The sequence below is a fragment of the Patiria miniata genome, unplaced genomic scaffold (genome assembly GCF_015706575.1).
Source record: "Patiria miniata isolate m_02_andy unplaced genomic scaffold, ASM1570657v1 HiC_scaffold_7, whole genome shotgun sequence".
Lineage (NCBI taxonomy): Eukaryota > Metazoa > Echinodermata > Asteroidea > Valvatida > Asterinidae > Patiria > Patiria miniata.
The window spans coordinates 14,388,470-14,408,808 of NW_024037074.1; the positions used below are offsets into that span (position 1 = coordinate 14,388,470).

A 20,339-nucleotide genomic window follows, 5' to 3' on the forward strand; every position below is an offset into this window, starting at 1 on the left:
ACGATATTGACAACCCGAGCACGTGATCACCGTACGCACACGAGGCCCCCTTCAATGGCGAAATCATTGTGGAAGATATTGTGCAAAACATGTGCAAAGCTAGCTACTGCCCCATGACGGATTTTTTTTTAACAGTGTAGCTAGCACAATGCATTCGCCATGCCTTTGAGATATATTAACAGGTTGCCTGGATTAGTATATTTATCCATGTCTAGGGGCCTTTCAATGACTTCGAACAATAAGAACCGATAACGGAAAAACAAACATGGTACAACGATCAACATGGCACCGAATACATATGATGTTTCACAATCGACAGTAATTGGCTGTTAAGAAGATAAGGGTAAATTTAGAAAAGTTGATACCTTGTCCCTAGTATGATAGTGATTTGAAATGGTAGTAATTTGTCATTAAGTAAACAAACAGCAGATATCATTCAAGTATAAAATTATGGACTTCATTTTGAATTTGACGTAGGGGACAACATCACTGCAGTACAAAGGGTTCTTTGTCCATTATTATACCCTTGATTTCAGAACCTCTTCCATTATTTGCCCTTCACAGAGAACTTCTCAAAACTCAACACATAAATCGAAACCCATCCGGACATAGTATACGCATGCACAAAATTAATGAAATTCAAAGTGAAGTGTTGTTCCCGATGAGCATCAAGGCGTCAAAATAAAGCCAGTCTTTCCTTCGCCTTTGTACTTTCATATATATTCATCCAAATTTGGAAGCATTCTTGTAGTACAACGCAAATTGAACTGACTTCCTCTGTGCTCCGCCCAAAAAGGAGCAAAGAGACAAGCTTACATCTAACAGAACTGTCGCGGAGAACAGATATCAAAATTAATTTCAAGGTCATTGGAGTGGTCAACCTAGCCTAAAGTCAGAGTTGTAATGACTTGAGTCAGTGACTCGACTCGAGTCCGACTCGAGCCACAATTTTTGGTGACTCGACTCGAGTCCCTAAGGGCAAACGACTCGAACCGACTCGACTCGACTACACACTGTGACTCGACTCGACTCGACTTTCTTGACCTAATGACTCGACTCGAGTCACTTCTTTAAAGTGACTCGACTCGACCCGAGTCTCAAAATCAGTGACTCGTTGCAACTCTGGCCTGAGTAATTTGTCGGTAAGGGTTTTCTCCTTGAGTATAAAAATGCCATGTTCAATATTACACCCTTGAAGAACAACAGGAAAAAAAACAGGCTAGGCCTATTATACGAATTTGTTCCTTGTATTTTTTTTTCTACCTTCCCAGATACATGTATAAAAACGCAAACGGAGAGGTGGAAACAAAATATATGGACTACACGGAAATGAAAACAAGGCGTTTTATGTTTTTTCTTCCAAAGTCCAACCATCTTTTGCTCCTAATGTATTTGCAATAACAATTAATTTCAAGTTTCAGGCGTATCTTTGGAACCAGTTAGTTGTGATGGCCCCCTTTGATAAAGTACTAGATCAGAACTATATATATCGCGTGAACTAGCAGCTGGCGTTGCCAGCTCAACAGACGACTACAGGCAGCTACCAAAAGTTCTGAACTTGATGAAGATCGCCATGGCTGGCTTGCGTGTTTTGGGACTTCTTGTGTTAGCAGTGGCCGGTGAGTATTCCGTATGATCTCAGTTATGATGGCGGAGGGGCATACGTCACGTTTTCACCCTGCACGAGGTGAAAGCGGCCCCCCTTTTCCATCCGGGCCCTTTGTGCCAAACCTTAAAAGCTTCTTTTTTTCTGGCACACGTTCGAAGCCAATTTTGCAGGAAATCGGACCTAAATGACATCCCGACCTGTAAATTTCAAAATTTAATTTCCAACACAGGCACGTATTTATATCTAAGTTTTAGGTCCGGTGCGAAATGGGTTATTTTCTTAAGAAGAAAAGTCGCCTTTTGTGGGTAACCCGTGCATATATTGCTTTACTTGCATGATTATTGCAGTGTCTGCCAAGATCCGACCCTCCGTCCCCAAGCTTATGCAAAAGGATTAAATGAATATTGATAGTGAAGCTTAAGCCTACGTATGAGAAATCCTTGCTCAAAGTAAAGATGGGATGACCTGGTACAAAATTATTCCGCCTGAAATGGTATCAATCGCGGAGGAAAACAAAATCATTGAAAGAAGTTTAAGAAAATGTGCCCGGTGGCACAGGGTTTTTTTCACGTGCGTTTTCAGCAACGGAATCCAGTTACGAGAACCCCAAAATTTTACATTCGTTTGCTCCGTGTTCTCATAATGTATAGCTATACAGCCTTCTAATTATGTTGCTTCAAACGAAAACGAAATGCACAAAAAGCAAATTTTTCTATCAGAACCAAAGATTTGGGGTCTTTTCATCCGTAGCCAGCAGGGGAGGCAAATACTGTGCCCCGTCCATATTTCTGTCTGCTTCCGCCGATTTCCGTAATATTTGGCAGGGGGAAGTTTAATTCTCTTAACAATAACGTCATAATTTTGATTGTGCTGCGGCTACTCAAGTGCTTTCAAATGTTGCATGAAAGATCTCTGGTGAAAAACATTCAAGAAACGTGTGCACGCATCCATAATTCCATATTTAGCACTGGAGGACGATGTACATGTATATACTAATTGGGGCAAGATTATTTTTTTGTTATTTTCCCCGCCCCAAATTTGAATTCTTACAGCAGAAATTTGGAATTGTGCTCCTTTTACAGTCCCGATAAAGTAGAAATAGCTCAATCTATTGATTTATAGCTTAATGTATTGATTAATTTTAATGAATAATTAAAACTTCTTTGAAAGGAGCCTGATATTATTACACCAACTGGGGCGAGATAATTATGTTTGTCACTTTACCCCCCAAAAATCGTTGCCTTCCCTATGCTCTTCAACAAATTCGATTTTTTCTCTCTCTCTCTCTCTCTCTCTTAATAAAAATAATGTTCAACACAGATTCTGCTTGCAAGCAGAGCTGGTTACTGCATGGTCTGTAGGCATATTATGGGCAGGAACAGGGCTATAGTCGTGTTCCCTAACGTGGCGCACTTCGAAGCTTACCCAACTTTCCTCGTGTAGTGTTGCCAAACCTCTTTGTTGATAATCCTCAAATTCATGCAGTGAAATACTGGTACTTATACCTTTTTAATGCTTGCTATTTAACCTCTGTGAACAATTTCGGTTTAATAAAATTTAATCCGAAATGCAAAAACGGTCACGTCCGGAAATTGGGCACAAATTGGCGGAGTGTTCCCTAACGTGGCGCACTTGAAGAAATCTCAGAAAATTCCAAATTAACATTGAAGAATTTCTGTAAACTTGATAAATTCTGATAAAATCATTAATATATTTACTTACAAACCCAGCCAGATGTTTGTCAGAAAATTATTTTCTTATTTTTCGGGGCATTTTCAAAGGGTTCACTTTGCACTTGAAAATAAAATCGGAAAATCACGCCAAATTTTTTTTTTCTTTTAACTTTGTAACGGGTAAATAAACTCACGATTTATGAACGGGAGTGTTTAGAACTTGATGAAATTTCACTTTCTGTGAAATTTCAGTTAAAACTTTTGCTCTAGCTAGGCGCTACAGGCGAAAAATAAAAGTGCGCCACGTTAGGGGCCGCGCCACGTTAGGGTACATCAACAATATACCGCGTGTTGTCGAGCCGCAATTAGTCATTCGACATAATTGTAAAATAACAATTCAGTAACTAAACGTGGGCCGATGTGTTGGTCGATGATCGATTTCTTAGGCCCTATTCGAAGGTGATTAACTTCTGTATTGCTACAACGGCGGATGGGGGGGGGGGGGCAACGGTGGCCATTCCCCCCCCCCAAAAAAAATCAAACCCAACTTGAAAGTTATTTCAAGTAACGTCGCAAAAGGCATCCATTGCTATGGGCGTTGCCAGGATTTTTTCCGGGGGGGGCAAAGCAAACTTTTCCCCAGAATTCCTTAATTGTTTCATTATATTCTCAATTTATATCATTTTTCCGAACATGAGCAGGGGAGCATTTGCCCTACTCCCCATCAAATTAACAACAATATGGCTTCGCCCCTCTTTTTCCTTCCCCTTGCCCCCCCCCCCCCCCCCTCGCGACGCCCATGGCCATTGCGTACACCACCCACAAAACTCAACAAAAGCAATACATTTGCACCCCTCCCCTTGCTTTTCATATTAAACTTAATTTAGGGTGGAACATTTTTGGACCCGCTTTTCGGGATTTTTTTTTCTGGATCCGGCCTTGTATTGATAAATTTATTTTAGGGGATAAGGACATCGCGGGGAATGCTGCAACTGTTGTGAACTTGAAGTTGAACACTGGCGAGCCAACCTGTAGTAGGATGGGTTGCCCTATTATCGCGGTACTTATCACGTTTCTCGTTCGGAATAGAGATTGCCCACTAACCTTCCAGAATTGTCCTGTCTTATGTGTAGTATAACTCTTCCTTTTTAAATTAATATAAAAAAAACTGACGGGTGGTGTGGTTTATTCCGTGTACGATGCCTGTGAAAATAGACATGCGCGGCGTGTGCGAACGGAGGTGGACTCCCTATTATCGCGGTATGCGGGAAGTGGTTTTTATAATGATCCCAACTTTTTTGTTCATAGTTTATGTTTGACCAAAACACCCCCTGAATAAAGTCTGATATTTTCCCTGTAACGTTCAAGGTGATTAAAGACAAAATGTCTGCAGGATGATTTCTTAAGACCCTGCCCTTCCCCCGAAAGGAGAACAAAATCCCGGAGGCAAGTCTACTGATCGGCGATTGAGGGCGCCATTCACTTTACACGGTGTGCCGTTTTATTTTCGCCAACGCGCGGTGCTTATTTTGATCCCGTAAAAGTTGTTACGATTTCGCGCTGCAAATATCGTCGTTCGACTTCATTTACATTTGCAGCTGAAGAATGGGAACCAGACAATGGAACTTTCATGGACAGAGCGCAATTAAAGATTTATGTTAAAATATAAACGGTACCTTTTAGCAGACACGGTGAGGGAAAATTTTGCAAGTTTTGGAAAACGTTAATATTTATTAAAATCGTTAAAAGTCCCGAAAGATACAACATTTTTTAATCGTCCTTTTTATACAACTTGGGTGAAAATCCTTGATGACTGGTGAACTGGATAAAAATCGCCACTTGAAGGAGTTTTGACACTGTAAAAAGAGAAATTTCCCATGCCGCGATAATAGGGATGCCGCGATAATAGGGAGTCCGAGTATACCTGGCGCGACAAACATCTGAACATGCCACTTTTCCCACAACGCCCCTCCCTTCTGATCTTAATCATTCTCCGGGGCCGATCGCAGGGCAGGGGCCACCAACGTCGGCCTTTTTTTTTTTTTATCTATGTTCCAAAGAACACTCACCCGGCCAACTTTTGAGGTTAGTAAGGCGATCAACAGGTAGGCCTACAGTGAAGTCCCGGTGCTTTTTGTTTGCCTGGTCGCTGCCAGCGTAATTATAACAGATCGTATCTTCAAAAGTCAATAACAATGCAACCTGGGGGACTTTTACCTTCCTACTAATCTACCTCCATCCTTCCTATAATGAGGTAAACAGGGAAAATGGCACCGGGGGAGAGGGGATTGTATATAATATAAGAAGGGCCGCCGCACCGTGCCGTATAGAGTAGGGCTATACATGTAGTCCTATATGAATTTCAAATTGGAATTGGGGCACTCTGTGCTATTGTATGACATTGATGAACCTTTTTTTTTTTTTAAATCCCCTCAACAACAACAACAAAACAGCAGCGAGGTTATCGGTTTCATAGTGCTATTTGAAATTCATCAATAAATAGGTCACATCAGTTTTAGTGGTTTTGCATGTGTTTTTATCAGAAGGGGGATTCTGCCGGGATTCTACGAAAGCCCATTAGCACCACTGCAAGTATATGTTTTTACTTAGCAATTCGTTATTACGGATTATGAATTCGTTATTACGATTTATTCAATTCGTTATTGTACGTATTATTTAATTCGTTATTATGGATTTAAGTTAATTCGTTATTATTAAATACGTTATTTACGGATGATTAAATTCGTAAATTATTACGGATCACTAATTCGTTATACGTTCCGGGTTCCGTAGTATTCAGCAAGTATGGTACCAAGACAGTGCGAGCGATACATTCGATGCTAGTATTGCTACTTCCATCTCAGTTTAACTTATAGTCGGGTGGCTATAGACCCATTTTTTTCAGTTTTGACAAGATCGTGACCGAAAGCACCAAACTTGGAAGATAGATTCTTATAGCCCAAGAGAAGACATTTAGAAGGAGTGTAAGACACCTGAAATTCTTTTGGGAAGGATGCCTAATTTGCATAAATCGTTAATACCTGTCGTGTAATATAATTGTTTCCATATTTGCAGGGGCGACTGGATCCAGGAATTTTCACGGGGGGGTGTATCAGCAAAAAAAAATTGTAAAAACGTAGACAGGTTTTGTTCTCGGGATATTTGGTCTCGGGGAGGGGGGGGGGGGTGTTCAAATCCGACGAATATTAGCACTTTTACAGAATAGTGTACAAAAAGAACATAACCAAGCTGGCTCTGACCGTATTTTGGGCACATGCAGGCGGACATTAAAGAGAATATACATCATTTGCTTTTGCTGTAATTTTCAGAAATGGATAGAATTGGGGGGTTGGAAATATAAAGCAAATATAGTTACACTGACTTTTTGGAGGTTTTGGGTTCGAAAATGCTATAAAAACCTAGAAAAACGATCATTTTCCTGTAGTCTGGTTCCCTGACTCCATATAAGAAGAAACAGAGCAGTTTACATACATTGGGGAATTGTAAGGTAAGAGAACCAGTCTAGCTGGCTCGTACCCGTTCATAGGTTTGTAATCGATTGCAAACAAGTGCAATGGTCAATTGGGGCCAGTATTTGAAAAAAAGCCAGTTGTTTCCAACGCTGATCGGCCGATCAGCGTTGGAAATTGATACAATAATACCAATTTTCTTGAAATAACAGTATACCAGGTGCCATAATTTTACAGGATGCTTTAGACTGTCATTTACCAACATCCTATTAAGGTATTTCGCAAAAACTTTGTAGTTTTATTTTTCGATGTTTGCAAATGTTGTATATTCCCTTTAATTACCAGTATAATTTTTTTGGTGTCAGAGGCCTATTTACTGGACTGCCTCCGTAAACATAGGCCACACATCCACATGTACAAAAACGTGTCGATTTTGTCAAATTTTGATTTTCACATTTAGGCTTACTTTGTAGGTTATTTTTACTTTAGAAGCATTCTCACCCTCTATATAGGCTAATCAGAAAGTGCTGCCTTTTTCAGATGTCCATTTTTCGTGAAATTTCCAGATACATTTGCACACGTTTGAGTATCAAAATTTCAACATGAAATTTCACAAAAATTAGACATCTGAAAAAGGCAGCACTTTCTGATTAGCCTATATAGAGGGTGAGAATGCTTCTTAAGCAAAAAAACCCTACAAAGTAAGCCTAAATGTGAAAATCAAAATTTGGCAAAGTCGACACATTTTTGTACATGTGGATGTGTGGCCTATGTTTACGGAGGCAGTCCAGTAAATAGGCCACATTTATGGGGCTAGAGTAACTCCAGATTATAGACTATGCGATAGGCGTTAGATCTGGAGTTACTCAAGCTAGCTCATGACGGAGCTTTTCCTAGCGAATCTCCCCATGTCATGAGCCTGCTCCTGAAATCAGAAGACTTCAGCAGACGGAGGAAGCCTTCTGATTTCAGAAGTATCATTCATGAGCCTAGAAAGCTGGAAATTTTAAGCCAGCCACAGGAATGAATTCCAGTCAATAACAATTCCGAATCAATTGAATCAAACTTGTGCACACTGGGAACAGTTTTAATACGAGGCCTGATTTGTATTGTTAAATTGCTTCTTTTGTTCTTTTTATTTCACAGTACCGCTGGTCTACGGTGTTGGTGAGTTGACTTTTGTATAGGCCCTACTATAAACCTATTGAAAGCATTTTCTAGATACGCATTCTGAATCCTCCAAATTCACCACTGCCTAACTGCAGGAACCCATGGACAAGCTGTTTGTAATTGCATGGTCCGGTTGATGTGGTAGATGTACAGAACTTGAATAAAATAAGTATTTTGTAATGAGGTGGTTTGCAACGCAAAAATGTTTGTTGAAAAATCGGAATGCTCGCAAAACCATTTTTAATGTTAAAGTTTTGTTTAAAACACTTTTAGCTATATTTAAATTATAGAAACCTTTCTTCAAACTGGTTACTGATGATTGTACATGTAAATTGATAGTCTGACATTGTGTTTGTGGGGAAATTACTGCCTCCCAGAAAGGATCTACTTGGATCGAACAAACTTGCACAAAATACACCAAACCAGCCAATAACATGAATGTTTCTAAAATCGGGGCATATATGTCACAAGAAGTGAGCTGCAAGCTAGTTTCTTATTTTGCTTACCTGTGCAGGCTGCCCAACTAACTTCTATCGTATTGGAGACATATGCCTGAGCCTCTTGCAGGAAGATGACCAGACATTCGCTGATGCTGAGGCAAAATGCAAGACTCTCAATTCAGAGGCTACGCTTGCTATTGTGAAAGACTACCGCACACAAGGTGAGACAATTCTTTTGAAGTCCTTTTGAAGTCTGCTTCATTTAAATTATACATAAATGTACCGGTACATATGTGTTGGCCTAAATCGTGTAACCAAATTAAAATTACCCATTCCATGTGCATACAGTCTTGGACTGCTTGAAAAAAACCCTGACATGATCGAACGTCTAAAACAATTGGAACTCAAGGAACCACACCAAAGCAAGCCATACTAGTAATAAGCAGTTTTTTTTGGTTGAAAACCTAGTTTTCGTGTTGTAATTTCTCTTTTAACATGTCAAAAGACTGATTGTGGTTTTTTTTTTTATTGTTTATCACAGCTCAAATTGTTTCATTTATGTCCTTGGACAACACCCAGGATGTATACATTGGACTCAAAGCTACCCCTGCTAACCCCTTCTATACTTGGAGCGATGGGACGGCATTAGATGTGTCGTTTACTCGATGGGGCGTTGGGCAGCCAGATGGATATGCGTTCTTGGTAATGTAGCAAATGGTTACAACTTACATGCAAATGGAACAAACATACAACCTTCCCTTTAGCAACCTGTCCAATACTGATAGATGTTAAATGTTACATGGGTTATTGCTTTTTAAAAGTCAAGGGGATTTTGTTATTTTATTTGTATTTTATTTGTATTTTTATTGGACTCATTGTAAGATGGACTTAATCTCTCAGTTATTAAATTGTTAGAACACCGGTGGCCAGGCCACCCTTTTTTTAAAAATAACAACAAGCAGTGTTAATTGCCCTGTGTCGAAGCCTAAGGGGCATATACTGTTTCCGCCGTGTCCTTCCGTTGGTGGGTGGGTGGGTGGGTGGGTGGGTGTGACGTGTCCGGACAAATTTTGTCAGCGTGATAACTTGAGAAATACTTAACATACGAACTTCAAAGTTGGTTTGTGGATTGTTCTTGGTAATCCTAAGAAGCTTAATTGCATTTGGGGCCGAAAGGTCAAGGGTCAAGGTCACAGTGGCTAAAAAAAAAAAAAAATTGTCAGTGCGATAACTTGAGAAATACTTTACCTGTGAACTTCAAATTTGGTTTGTGGATTGTTCTTGGTAATCCTAAGAAGCCTATTGCATTTGGGGCCGAAATGTCGAGGGTCAAGGTCACAGTGGCTAAAACAATAGAAATCTTGTATTTATTCTGAGATCATAGGGATTGATTCATATAAAACCTACAGAAAACACTAATGATGTCAATGAACGTTTCATGTGACCCAATATACATGTACATGTAAGTTGATGTTAAAAGAGTGGTGTTATGTCATGGGAACAGTCATGGTTGCGGGGCATTTGTGTTTGTAAACACACCTGACTTGTTATCTCAATTTCTACATGTAGGAATCTCCTCAAGTTAATTCACGAGTAGTTGAACACCTATATCATCTAAGTATACTCTGCATTTCAGCTTAATCTGTTGTTGCAAACACTTGTGTTAAACCTCGACTACAATGTATCTCCAAGGCAAATTTAGGAGAGATTTTTTGCCAACCAAACACGTGCATGGTGTTTAGGATGGCCGATTGTGGGGCGACAATGCTGACAAAGTACATAATTAGCATATTCACAAGCGTGACTCAGCGTGACTTTGTGTGGGTGTATCGACCAGTGGAAGCCGGCAAAAAGGGTGATACTTATTAATTCATAACTCATGAAGGAGGCGATATACTACATTTTTAGTACACACCAAAATGGATAGGAACCTCATTATATCATGAGGCTTGAAAAGATTGACAGATATTGTAAACCCCAGTGTTACAGCTTTGAATAATGAACATACCCAAGCCTATTTTTTTCCAGTTTCAACGAAAATTATATAACGATTTTTAGCACATAGTTTAATCATTATAAGGGAAACAAACCCTGAAAGTTGCATGAAGATACAGTCTTCCAAATGGGAGAAACTGATTTTCAAAGATTTCGTGGGCGAACATCCACATGTCTGTGTGCATGTTGTTTCATGCAAAATAAAGTATTACGTAACCTTTAGAAATTGGCCTTCGCAACCACATGGATATGGGCCAGGCACATGTATATTATGGGGTACAAACTGGATGTTAAATTACATTTCATGCAAGTAATGCAGCTACCAATTTTGATTGGTATATTTTCTGGAAAATTTGGCAGACCAATACAGAGTATTGTGTGGTACTGGATAACAGCAACGAGAAGCAGCCTGGCTATTGGTATGATGTGCCCTGCACTGAGCAGCATAGATACATCTGCAGCAGAAAAATGGGTAAAACGTAGTTTGTTTTCCACCATTACTGTCATATTTTTCTTAATTGGCTTAGGTTGCACCATTTTTCTTGTGTACCACCACCAAGGGAAGTACTGTACTGGTATATCTATCAAATGTATAAAAACATTACCATAGGCCATGCAAATGCAGAGAAATCCGCTTTTCTGCATAGTTGCATAGTTTCTTTTAAATGATCTTAACAGTTTTCTACCTATATAATATTTCAGTTGACTCAGACATGATGTCTCAAATTGATATGGCATAATATTGGATGACAATTAATGTGTACGTAAACAACCTTATTTCTGTTTGTCTTTCCTTTTCCTTTTGTATTCTCTGTTTTTGTGCAGATGATAGCGACAATAACAAACCAATACCTGGGACTCGATGCACTAACGATTTCATTCCGCTTGGCAATAGTGCATGTTTTTACTTGTACAATGACGCAGCCAAAAGTTATGATGATGCACAAGCTGCATGTCGGGCCGTCAACCCAGGGCCCCAATACCAAGTGAATCTTGCAACAGTACTGAGTGGCTACGAGTCAGCGCTCGTGGAGACTTTAATGTACTCATTTGATGTACCATCTGCTTGGATTGGATTGAAATCAAATAACGTGAGTTTCTTCTTAAACAAGCAGTTTTTTACTCTTTGACTTTGAAATTCGTAATAATATGAAATATAATATTATAGTAACCAATCACAAGGGGATTAATGGCTTCTCAAAAGTGGGGCGGGGACATACCTTGATCAGAACTAATGCGAGCACGAATTGCACTTGGCCGTTAAGCGGGCCCCAGAAAATTTTAGGTTCTAGACGCTCTTTGATATGATCTGAGTCAATTTCTGACCACTTTAACCAATTTTTGGAGCAAAAGATCATCATCTAAATATCATATTCGAGTTTGGAGTCATTGAATCTGTTTTTCTGTCTGAGCTATAGAATCTAATGTAGGCTGCAGTTCTTATTTGGGTTGAAAAAGTGGAGGGGGAGGGGGGCCAAACAATATGATATCCCCACTTTGAAAGGTTGGGGGGGGGGGGCGGGACATGCCTCCCCCTCTCTCCGTCCCCCACCGATATTTAATATTTTCAATATTTTAGCATTTTCCCCCACTATTTTGTAGATAGACCTAACTACACATGTCAGGGACTAAGGATTGGATTAGTCATCAGTGTTCTCCAACAAAGCCTGCTTTTCTTTGAAAGACCATATATAGGGAGGTAAACTCAAGTTACAAGCAAAGATGCATTGACTGTTTGCTGTTATTAATATGTGATGGATATGATTACACTTACTGTTCTTTGAATGTCCAGAATGAATTTGGATGGGAGATTGACTACCCTATAGTCTATACTAATTGGGGGACGGATGAACCCAGCGGTCAAACTGGTGAAGGATGTGTGCGTGCCAGGATCGATGGGGACAATTGGGATGACACAACGTGTGCTGACACAGCAGCATACATTTGCCGTTTCGATAAACTAGGTAAGAACAAGAACTAATAGAAAATAAAATGTTGATGCGTGTAGAATGTTTGTGACTTTGTCTGGCAAAAAAAAGTGACATGACTGAGATGAATTACTTACAAGTATGGGCTTGTAGCTGCACCAAGCTACTTATATTTTGCTTTTGCCTTTAATAATGAAAACAGCTCATTTGAACTTAAGTGTGTGCTACGGAGGGGCTTATTTGTAACAACAATAATCAGTGTTGTAGGTCTCGAGACCGGTCTCGGTCTGGAGACCACTTTTTGCTGGTTTCGGTCTCGGTCTCACTCTAAGCCCCATCCAATGCCCACCCCATTCCTTATTCCTCTGTGATCTAAGCCCCACCCAACCACACCCCAGTCCCCATTCCACTGTGTAAGCCCCACCCAACCCCTACCCAAGTCCCCATTCCACTGTCTAACCCCCACTCAACCCCCACCCCAGTCCCCATTCCACTTTCTAAGCCCCACCCAACCCCCACCCCAGTCCTCATTCCACTTTCTAAGCCCCACCCGACACCCACCCCAGTCCTCATTCCACTGTCTAAGCCCCATCCAACCCCCACCCCAGTCCCCATTCCACTGTGTAAGCCCCACCCAACGCCCACCCCAGTCCCCATTCCACTGTCTAAGCCCCACCCAACCCCCACCCCAGTCCTCATTCCACTGTCTAAGCCCCATCCAACGCCCACCCCAGTCCTCATTCCACTGTCTAAGCCCCACCCAACCCCCACCCCAGTCCTCATTCCACTGTCTAAGCCCCACCCAACGCCCACCCCAGTCCTCATTCCACTGTCTAAGCCCCACCCAACCCCCACCCCAGTCCTCATTCCACTGTCTAAGCCCCATCCAACCCCCACCCCAGTCCTCATTCCACTGTCTAAGCCCCACCCAACGCCCACCCCAGTCCTCATTCCACTGTCTAAGCCCCACCCAACCCCCACCCCAGTCCTCATTCCACTGTCTAAGCCCCACCCAACCCCCACCCCAGTCCTCATTCCACTGTCTAAGCCCCACCCAACCCCCACCCCAGTCCCCATTCCTCTGTCTAAGCCCCACCCAACCCCACCCCAGTCCTCATTCCACTGTCTAAGCCCCATCCAACGCCCACCCCAGTCCTCATTCCACTGTCTAAGCCCCATCCAATGCCCACCCCAGTCCTCATTCCACTGTCTAAGCCCCATCCAACCCCCACCCCAGTCCTCATTCCACTGTGTAAGCCCCACCCAACGCCCACCCCAGTCCCCATTCCACTGTCTAAGCCCCACCCAACCCCCACCCCAGTCCTCATTCCACTGTCCAAGCCCCACCCAACCCCCACCCCAGTCCTCATTCCACTGTCTAAGCCCAATCCAACCCCCACCCCAGTCCTCATTCCACTGTCTAAGCCCCATCCAATGCCCACCCCAGTCCCCATTCCACTGTCTAAGCCCAATCCAACCCCCACCCCAGTCCTCATTCCACTGTCTAAGCCCCACCCAACCCCCACCCCAGTCCTCATTCCACTGTCTAAGCCCAATCCAACCCCCACCCCAGTCCTCATTCCACTGTCTAAGCCCCATCCAATGCCCACCTCAGTCCTCATTCCACTGTCTAAGCCCCATCCAACCCCCACCCCAGTCCTCATTCCTCTGTCTAAGCCCCATCCAACGCCCACCCCAGTCCCCATTCCACTGTCTAAGCCCCACCCAACCCCCACCCCAGTCCTCATTCCACTGTCCAAGCCCCACCCAACCCCCACCCCAGTCCTCATTCCACTGTCTAAGCCCAATCCAACCCCCACCCCAGTCCTCATTCCACTGTCTAAGCCCCATCCAATGCCCACCCCAGTCCTCATTCCACTGTCTAAGCCCCACCCAACCCCCACCCCAGTCCCCATTCCACTGTCTAAGCCCCACCCAACCCCCACCCCAGTCCCCATTCCACTGTCTAAGCCCCACCCAACCCCCACCTCAGTCCTCATTCCACTGTCTAAGCCCCATCCAACCCCCACCCCAGTCCTCATTCCACTGTGTAAGCCCCACCCAACGCCCACCCCAGTCCCCATTCCACTGTCTAAGCCCCACCCAACCCCCACCCCAGTCCTCATTCCACTGTCCAAGCCCCACCCAACCCCCACCCCAGTCCTCATTCCACTGTCTAAGCCCAATCCAACCCCCACCCCAGTCCCCATTCCTCTGTCTAAGCCCCACCCAACCCCCACCCCAGTCCTCATTCCTCTGTCTAAGCCCCACCCAACCCCACCCCAGTCCTCATTCCACTGTCTAAGCCCCATCCAACCCCCACCCCAGTCCCCATTCCTCTGTCTAAGCCCCACCCAACCCCCACCCCAGTCCTCATTCCTCTGTCTAAGCCCCACCCAACCCCACCCCAGTCCTCATTCCACTGTCTAAGCCCCATCCAACCCCCACCCCAGTCCCCATTCCTCTGTCTAAGCCCCACCCAACCCCCACCCCAGTCCTCATTCCTCTGTCTAAGCCCCACCCAACCCCACCCCAGTCCTCATTCCACTGTCTAAGCCCCATCCAACCCCCACCCCAGTCCCCATTCCTCTGTCTAAGCCCCACCCAACCCAGTCATTCCACTGGCAACTCTGAACTCTGCAATTCTTTGTCATTCTTTCAGCTATGACGTACCCAACTCCTGACCCAGCTACAGTGATTTTACCCTGCCCCAATAACTGGATCTCCCAAGGTGAAAACTGCTACTACTTCTCTGACAGAAAGACAGACTGGGGAGAGGCCAATTACAGGTGAGGCCAGGAGAGGAACAGTGACACAGAAATGCAACGACCCCGTACAGCATTAGGACAGGTCATCTAATTATGTAAATTTAAGGTGCATGGGAGTAGCTCACCTGGATTGACTCGGGGTAAAAGTAGATGAGTTAGCCATGACGGCCAGGCTAGTGGAACGCTAACGGTGGGCCATCATTATCCTCACGAGATGCCCCTGGCTGTAGCCAGTGACAAAATGCCCGTTTCAGACTGGGTCTTAGTTTGAAACTGACTGTTTCTCAGTCAGCTGCAAAACTAAAAAAAAATTGGGTAGGAATTATAGCCTCAAAAGCCGCAATGATCTCAACAAATGATTACCTTTAGACTTTAGACAAATTAAATTAATTTCTCAGTCCACTTGAGGTTTTCATTGTCCAGCCGCCATATCTCTGTGCTTCTAGGAATGAACATGTGTGTGACATATTGCCACCAATTACTCTGCCCCACAAGTAGGGTCTGTGGTGGCTGCCCCAGGTGAGTCCCGAGAATGACGTCAGAGACAATCAAATGGCACGGGGATGACATGTGTGTCGACCTGGGTGAGCTAAACGAACGCACGTACTGTTAAATGACAAAACTTGTCCTCCTCAAGGGTGCACTGTGCAAGGCGTCTATTGTCTATTATTCATTTGAATAGGATGACTCTCCACTTGACAGGCTGACTTGCGATTATCTCAAGCTGACTTGTCATGCGATTTCACTAGCTAAATATATACATCAGGCTTATTTATTCCACATTACATTAATTAATGTAATGTGGTATGGTTTGATTATACAGCGGGCTTCATACAAACATGCCACAGATGTCTGCCCGCTGATACAGCACAGCCTTGCAATCAAGGCTATGTAATCGTGACTTGTTTACAGTGAATTAAGGCAAAGCCCATTTTTGACCCGGAATGTTAAAAAACATTGGCCTTTTCACACTATCTCTGTTTCGAACCATGTTGAAACCAACCCGGATCCAACCCAGTTCAGCCCAAGTTGTTTTCGACACGGATCGGAGAGATGCAACGTTCACACTGTTCTTTATGGGAACGGTGTAACGTTCAATCCGGCTACGGCCCCTGTGTATTCATACTACATATTCTCAACACGGATCGCATTGGGCATGGGGCACTGTGATAATTTTCTCAATCCCATAATGCATTGCAACGCACGCAGCTGCGCGCACGAGGCTTAAGGACAGGCCGGTGTGCAGCGTGAATTTACTACTCTGTGAATACGGACTCATTGGTAATATTGCACATGCGTAAGTATGATAATTAGGAGAAGGACCTGCCACATGAGAGGGCTTGACCAATAAGAGAGTAAAGGAATCCAATTTTCATGGAAGTCCGATTTCCACGTATGACACTAGCGCAGCTGTGTGCAATATTTCCAAAATGGCTCCGGTCATTTCGTTAGATGATTCATTCTATTTAACATTAGAAATGTACTTTTTTGGGGTACATTTTGCAGACCTAATACAAGCCCAGACTTGTTAAAGGATGCTCCATACTCCGATGCAGTATTGGATGATAATTAGGGAGCGATCGTTTCGTGATTGGTGTTTGTGATGGCGATGATGGTGGAGGGAAATATGCACGGCGTGTCAGATTTTCGGTAGAATGTCGGCCTCATCTCAACACGGATCGGCCGCAAGTGACCCAACTCGGAGCGATTCACACTATCATTTTCGACTCAGTTCAGGCCGAAAAATGCAATTTCGATCCGGGTTGAGATTTTCAACCCTGGTCCCTCCCAGGGTTGATTTCGATCCGGCTAGAGCATGCTACCCCGGTCAGAACCGGGTTGAAATTTTAGAAGTGGGAAAAGGGTTGAAAAAAATCTCAAGTTAAAACCGGTTCCAACCCGGAGATTTTGGACAGTGTGAAAAGGCTTTTGAACTATCTGTTTTGGAAAATTCCCATCCCACATTGCAGTGGTAGATGAAAGCAATGTTTACAAACTTATGTCTCATTGCATGCAGCCAACAAGCCAGTTCAGAATTTCAACTGGGCATGTGCACATTGATATGGGTCATGGGCCATTCGGGATAATCAAACAATTCAAATGCACATTACCGCGGGTGCATGACGCTAGCGTGTAAATTACCAGCAGAATGGGCGTGCGCATAATTACATCGATGACATCCTGTCAACGATGTTATCCCAAATGATCTTGGGTAATTGAAATACCAAATTAGCTTAGGATATAATTTTTTCTTCATACAAAGATGCATGCGGATGTATGAAGGTGCCATGCTTGCGAGCATCACTTCATCAGCTGACAACGAATTCATTTATACAACAATGAAAGCCAAACACCCAACAGAACAATTTGTTTGGATTGGACTGACACGTGTACAGACTGGCAATGATAATTGGGGTAAGTGGTAACAAGCTTTGTTCATATTTAGCATTGACTGCTGTCTGTGGAGATAAACTAAATCAACTTGGAGTCAGTTATGACTCTGTACTGCACAATTAACTTTTGTGCAGTTAGAAACTGAGATAGGATCATTGAACACACATTAATAATGTGTGTACCGTATGTAGTGTGTCCGGCCTGCACATGAGCTGTCACCAGTGAAAGTACAATCTTGTTGTTATTACAATCTTTGGTGATGCATGGAATTCATAATATTGGAGCATTCCTGTTCCCTGGTAATAGCGCCATTTGAACTGGGGTACTCCAAGTTAACAGAATTGTTATAATTGAAAAAAAAAGCAAGGCTTCACAGTAGCTAAACCTTAACTCCTTAACATATACCAGTAAAAACTTACAATTTCTTCAAAGGAATTTGGATTGTGGGTTCTACCTGGGCAGACCATTAAAGGCAAATTCTGAAATTTGTTTTAAATTTAAAATAATTTAGACTAAGAGAGTTAATGGCTGAAGTGTGCCATTTCATCAGTCTCTCTTTTCCAGATGAGAAATGTACTGTGCTTATACATACATGTATATATTCTATTTACAGCTGCACTCATATACAATAATAATAATAATAGTAATAAGTATTATCCTGGATGGACATTTGGGAGACATCCCCATAGACTTGTGCACAAAATTTTTCAAACTTAATTGTGCCCTAACCCAATATTCCCTTGTCCTTTGTCCACAAATTTCGGTATGATTGCTAATAAGACCACGAGCAACAAATATAACTGAATTGGGAAAATGAAATTGTGCCTCTAAAGGGGGGCTGTGACATTAGGGAGACATGAAAATGTCTCCCTAAATATTTTTCCTAATGACTGATGTCTTCCATCGTGCAAAGAAATTACGATAACATGTCTCCTTTGTGGTACCTTTACACCTATAATGCAAAATGTGCACTAGCTTTCTATATCATTTCTGGAAGTCATTTTTGATTATTGTGCATTGTCTGTGTTATGGATTGCCTTTAAAGTGCTCCATGCATTTCTCTGTTTTGAGTGAACATGCATTGTATTGTCTGTCTTTTATTCTCAGGTACATTTGAGTGGATTGATCAGAAAGAGTTGAATTACGCCCTCTGGAGTGCAGCCGAGCCTGACGGAAACGATCCAAATGCAGCTCTGTTGGAGTCTTGTGTTGCCATGTCCATTAACACTGCAGGTGCAGGGGCCTGGCTGGACGAAATTTGCCAGTTCAGTCTCCTCTACTCTGTTTGCAAACTGCCCAAACGTGAGCATATCACAGTCAATATTCTGAACTTCGACCAACATGAAACCATTTACATTTTCTCTCTGCATTGCTTTGACTCAAATTTTAGATTTAAAATTTTAAATTTACAAATCATATACTTCTTTACGGCAGCAGTAAATAAAATACAAGTGTGACAAGTGGTATATGCTCTGATAGAGGTGGTAAAAGAATGCTGCTTTCCAAATACCTCACTGACCACCATGACCACTGGATGAAATTAGGACAATGGTAAATTTCAGCATTCCTCATTTCCATGCAACAATTTCAGGAGGGGGTCCTGATTGTGTAGCCACCCATTTTCAGGTCTTTAAATTTCTGAGATAATTTGTTTGACGATCTTAAAATGTTTGTGAAACGTTCATATTCACATCAAATCATTTTCCACTCTAGATGCTCATTTATTCTTTTAATTATTGGATCTGTTTTTGTTTTTGCGTTTCAGAGAACTCTTATCAGGCACGGAGTAAGTCACATAGATTTTTATATTTCTATAATATACATGTATCTATTTTTTCCATATGGAACATTTTTGTTGACATTTTGAGACCTTTATATGTGTAGAACAATTGTGACTGTTTTTTTTTCTGATAACAGAATTGATATTTATTTTAATGCTTGTAGTTATTCATGTACTTGCTTTAGATCAGTCAGATGTTATTTATACATGATAAAAGAAGAAGCGGTTGCAAACTTACCAATTTATTAAGTTTTTATGGTATATGTTAAAACAATATTCGAGCCAGTTTTTCCTCCAAAGAATAGCTGAGATTATACACATAAACGATCCATTGATGCAAGCTCTCATTTTCAAAAATTTAAAGTGAAGTCTTGAAACTATTCCAAGAAATCTGCTGAATTTCACATGATGCGGCTAAACCTTTATGAAGATGTGCTGAAAAAGACAGGTGCATTATGATGAATAGGAAACAAATAGAGGAATCTCTGGACTCGTATTGTTGATGACTGGGTTTAAAACTGTGCCTATATTGGAATAACTGAATACAGTTTGTGGCGGGAATGTTGAAGAGTTAAAAGTTGGAGATCAGTGCTACTTTCCAAGTACTCTTTTGGGACCTACACAGTCTGACAAAACCTGGACTGAAGCAGAGAATAAATGTCGCGAATATGGTGGCCACCTGACAACTGTCAAGGATCTGGATGAGCAAAACTTGGTGCGGACATTGGTAAGTAATCCATGAGATATTATTCTATGCTGATTGTATAGAACTGCTTCACAATCATGGGCACCCAACTGAAAGCTATATAGTGCCAAACCTCAGAACACTTTGTGGGGGTGCCTTGTGATATCTACCGTTGTGTCACAAGTGTGGGTTGATTTGCTCTCAAAGTCGGCATGCTCTAATGCATTGTTTACTACTAACTCTTTGTGCAATTCATTGATGCTCTAGACTCTTGTGCTTCGCAATACAAGGAAGTTGGCATGCATTGACCACATAACTTGATATTATTTTGCACCTAATAATCAGACAAAACAAATCAAAGAAAGTGGTAAGGTGTGACTGTTGCACTTGGACAAAGACATTTTCTCTTTTTTGCTGCGGACTTATA

General features: G+C 42.3%; 1 protein-coding gene across 1 annotated transcript in view; it reads left to right on the top strand.

The window, feature by feature from the left end:
* The first annotated feature begins 1,573 nt into the window (after positions 1 to 1,573).
* Positions 1,574 to 20,339, top strand: part of LOC119744975 (macrophage mannose receptor 1-like) — a 38,213-nt gene continuing 19,447 nt past the window's right edge. Inside the window, exons 1-12 of the mRNA XM_038221199.1 lie at positions 1,574 to 1,619; positions 7,899 to 7,919; positions 8,437 to 8,583; positions 8,904 to 9,064; positions 10,718 to 10,829; positions 11,183 to 11,448; positions 12,150 to 12,321; positions 14,948 to 15,074; positions 17,317 to 17,468; positions 18,555 to 18,749; positions 19,213 to 19,233; positions 19,776 to 19,954. Of these exons, the coding sequence (XP_038077127.1) occupies positions 1,574 to 1,619; positions 7,899 to 7,919; positions 8,437 to 8,583; positions 8,904 to 9,064; positions 10,718 to 10,829; positions 11,183 to 11,448; positions 12,150 to 12,321; positions 14,948 to 15,074; positions 17,317 to 17,468; positions 18,555 to 18,749; positions 19,213 to 19,233; positions 19,776 to 19,954 (1,599 nt within the window). The remainder of the gene's footprint in view (positions 1,620 to 7,898; positions 7,920 to 8,436; positions 8,584 to 8,903; positions 9,065 to 10,717; positions 10,830 to 11,182; positions 11,449 to 12,149; positions 12,322 to 14,947; positions 15,075 to 17,316; positions 17,469 to 18,554; positions 18,750 to 19,212; positions 19,234 to 19,775; positions 19,955 to 20,339) is intronic.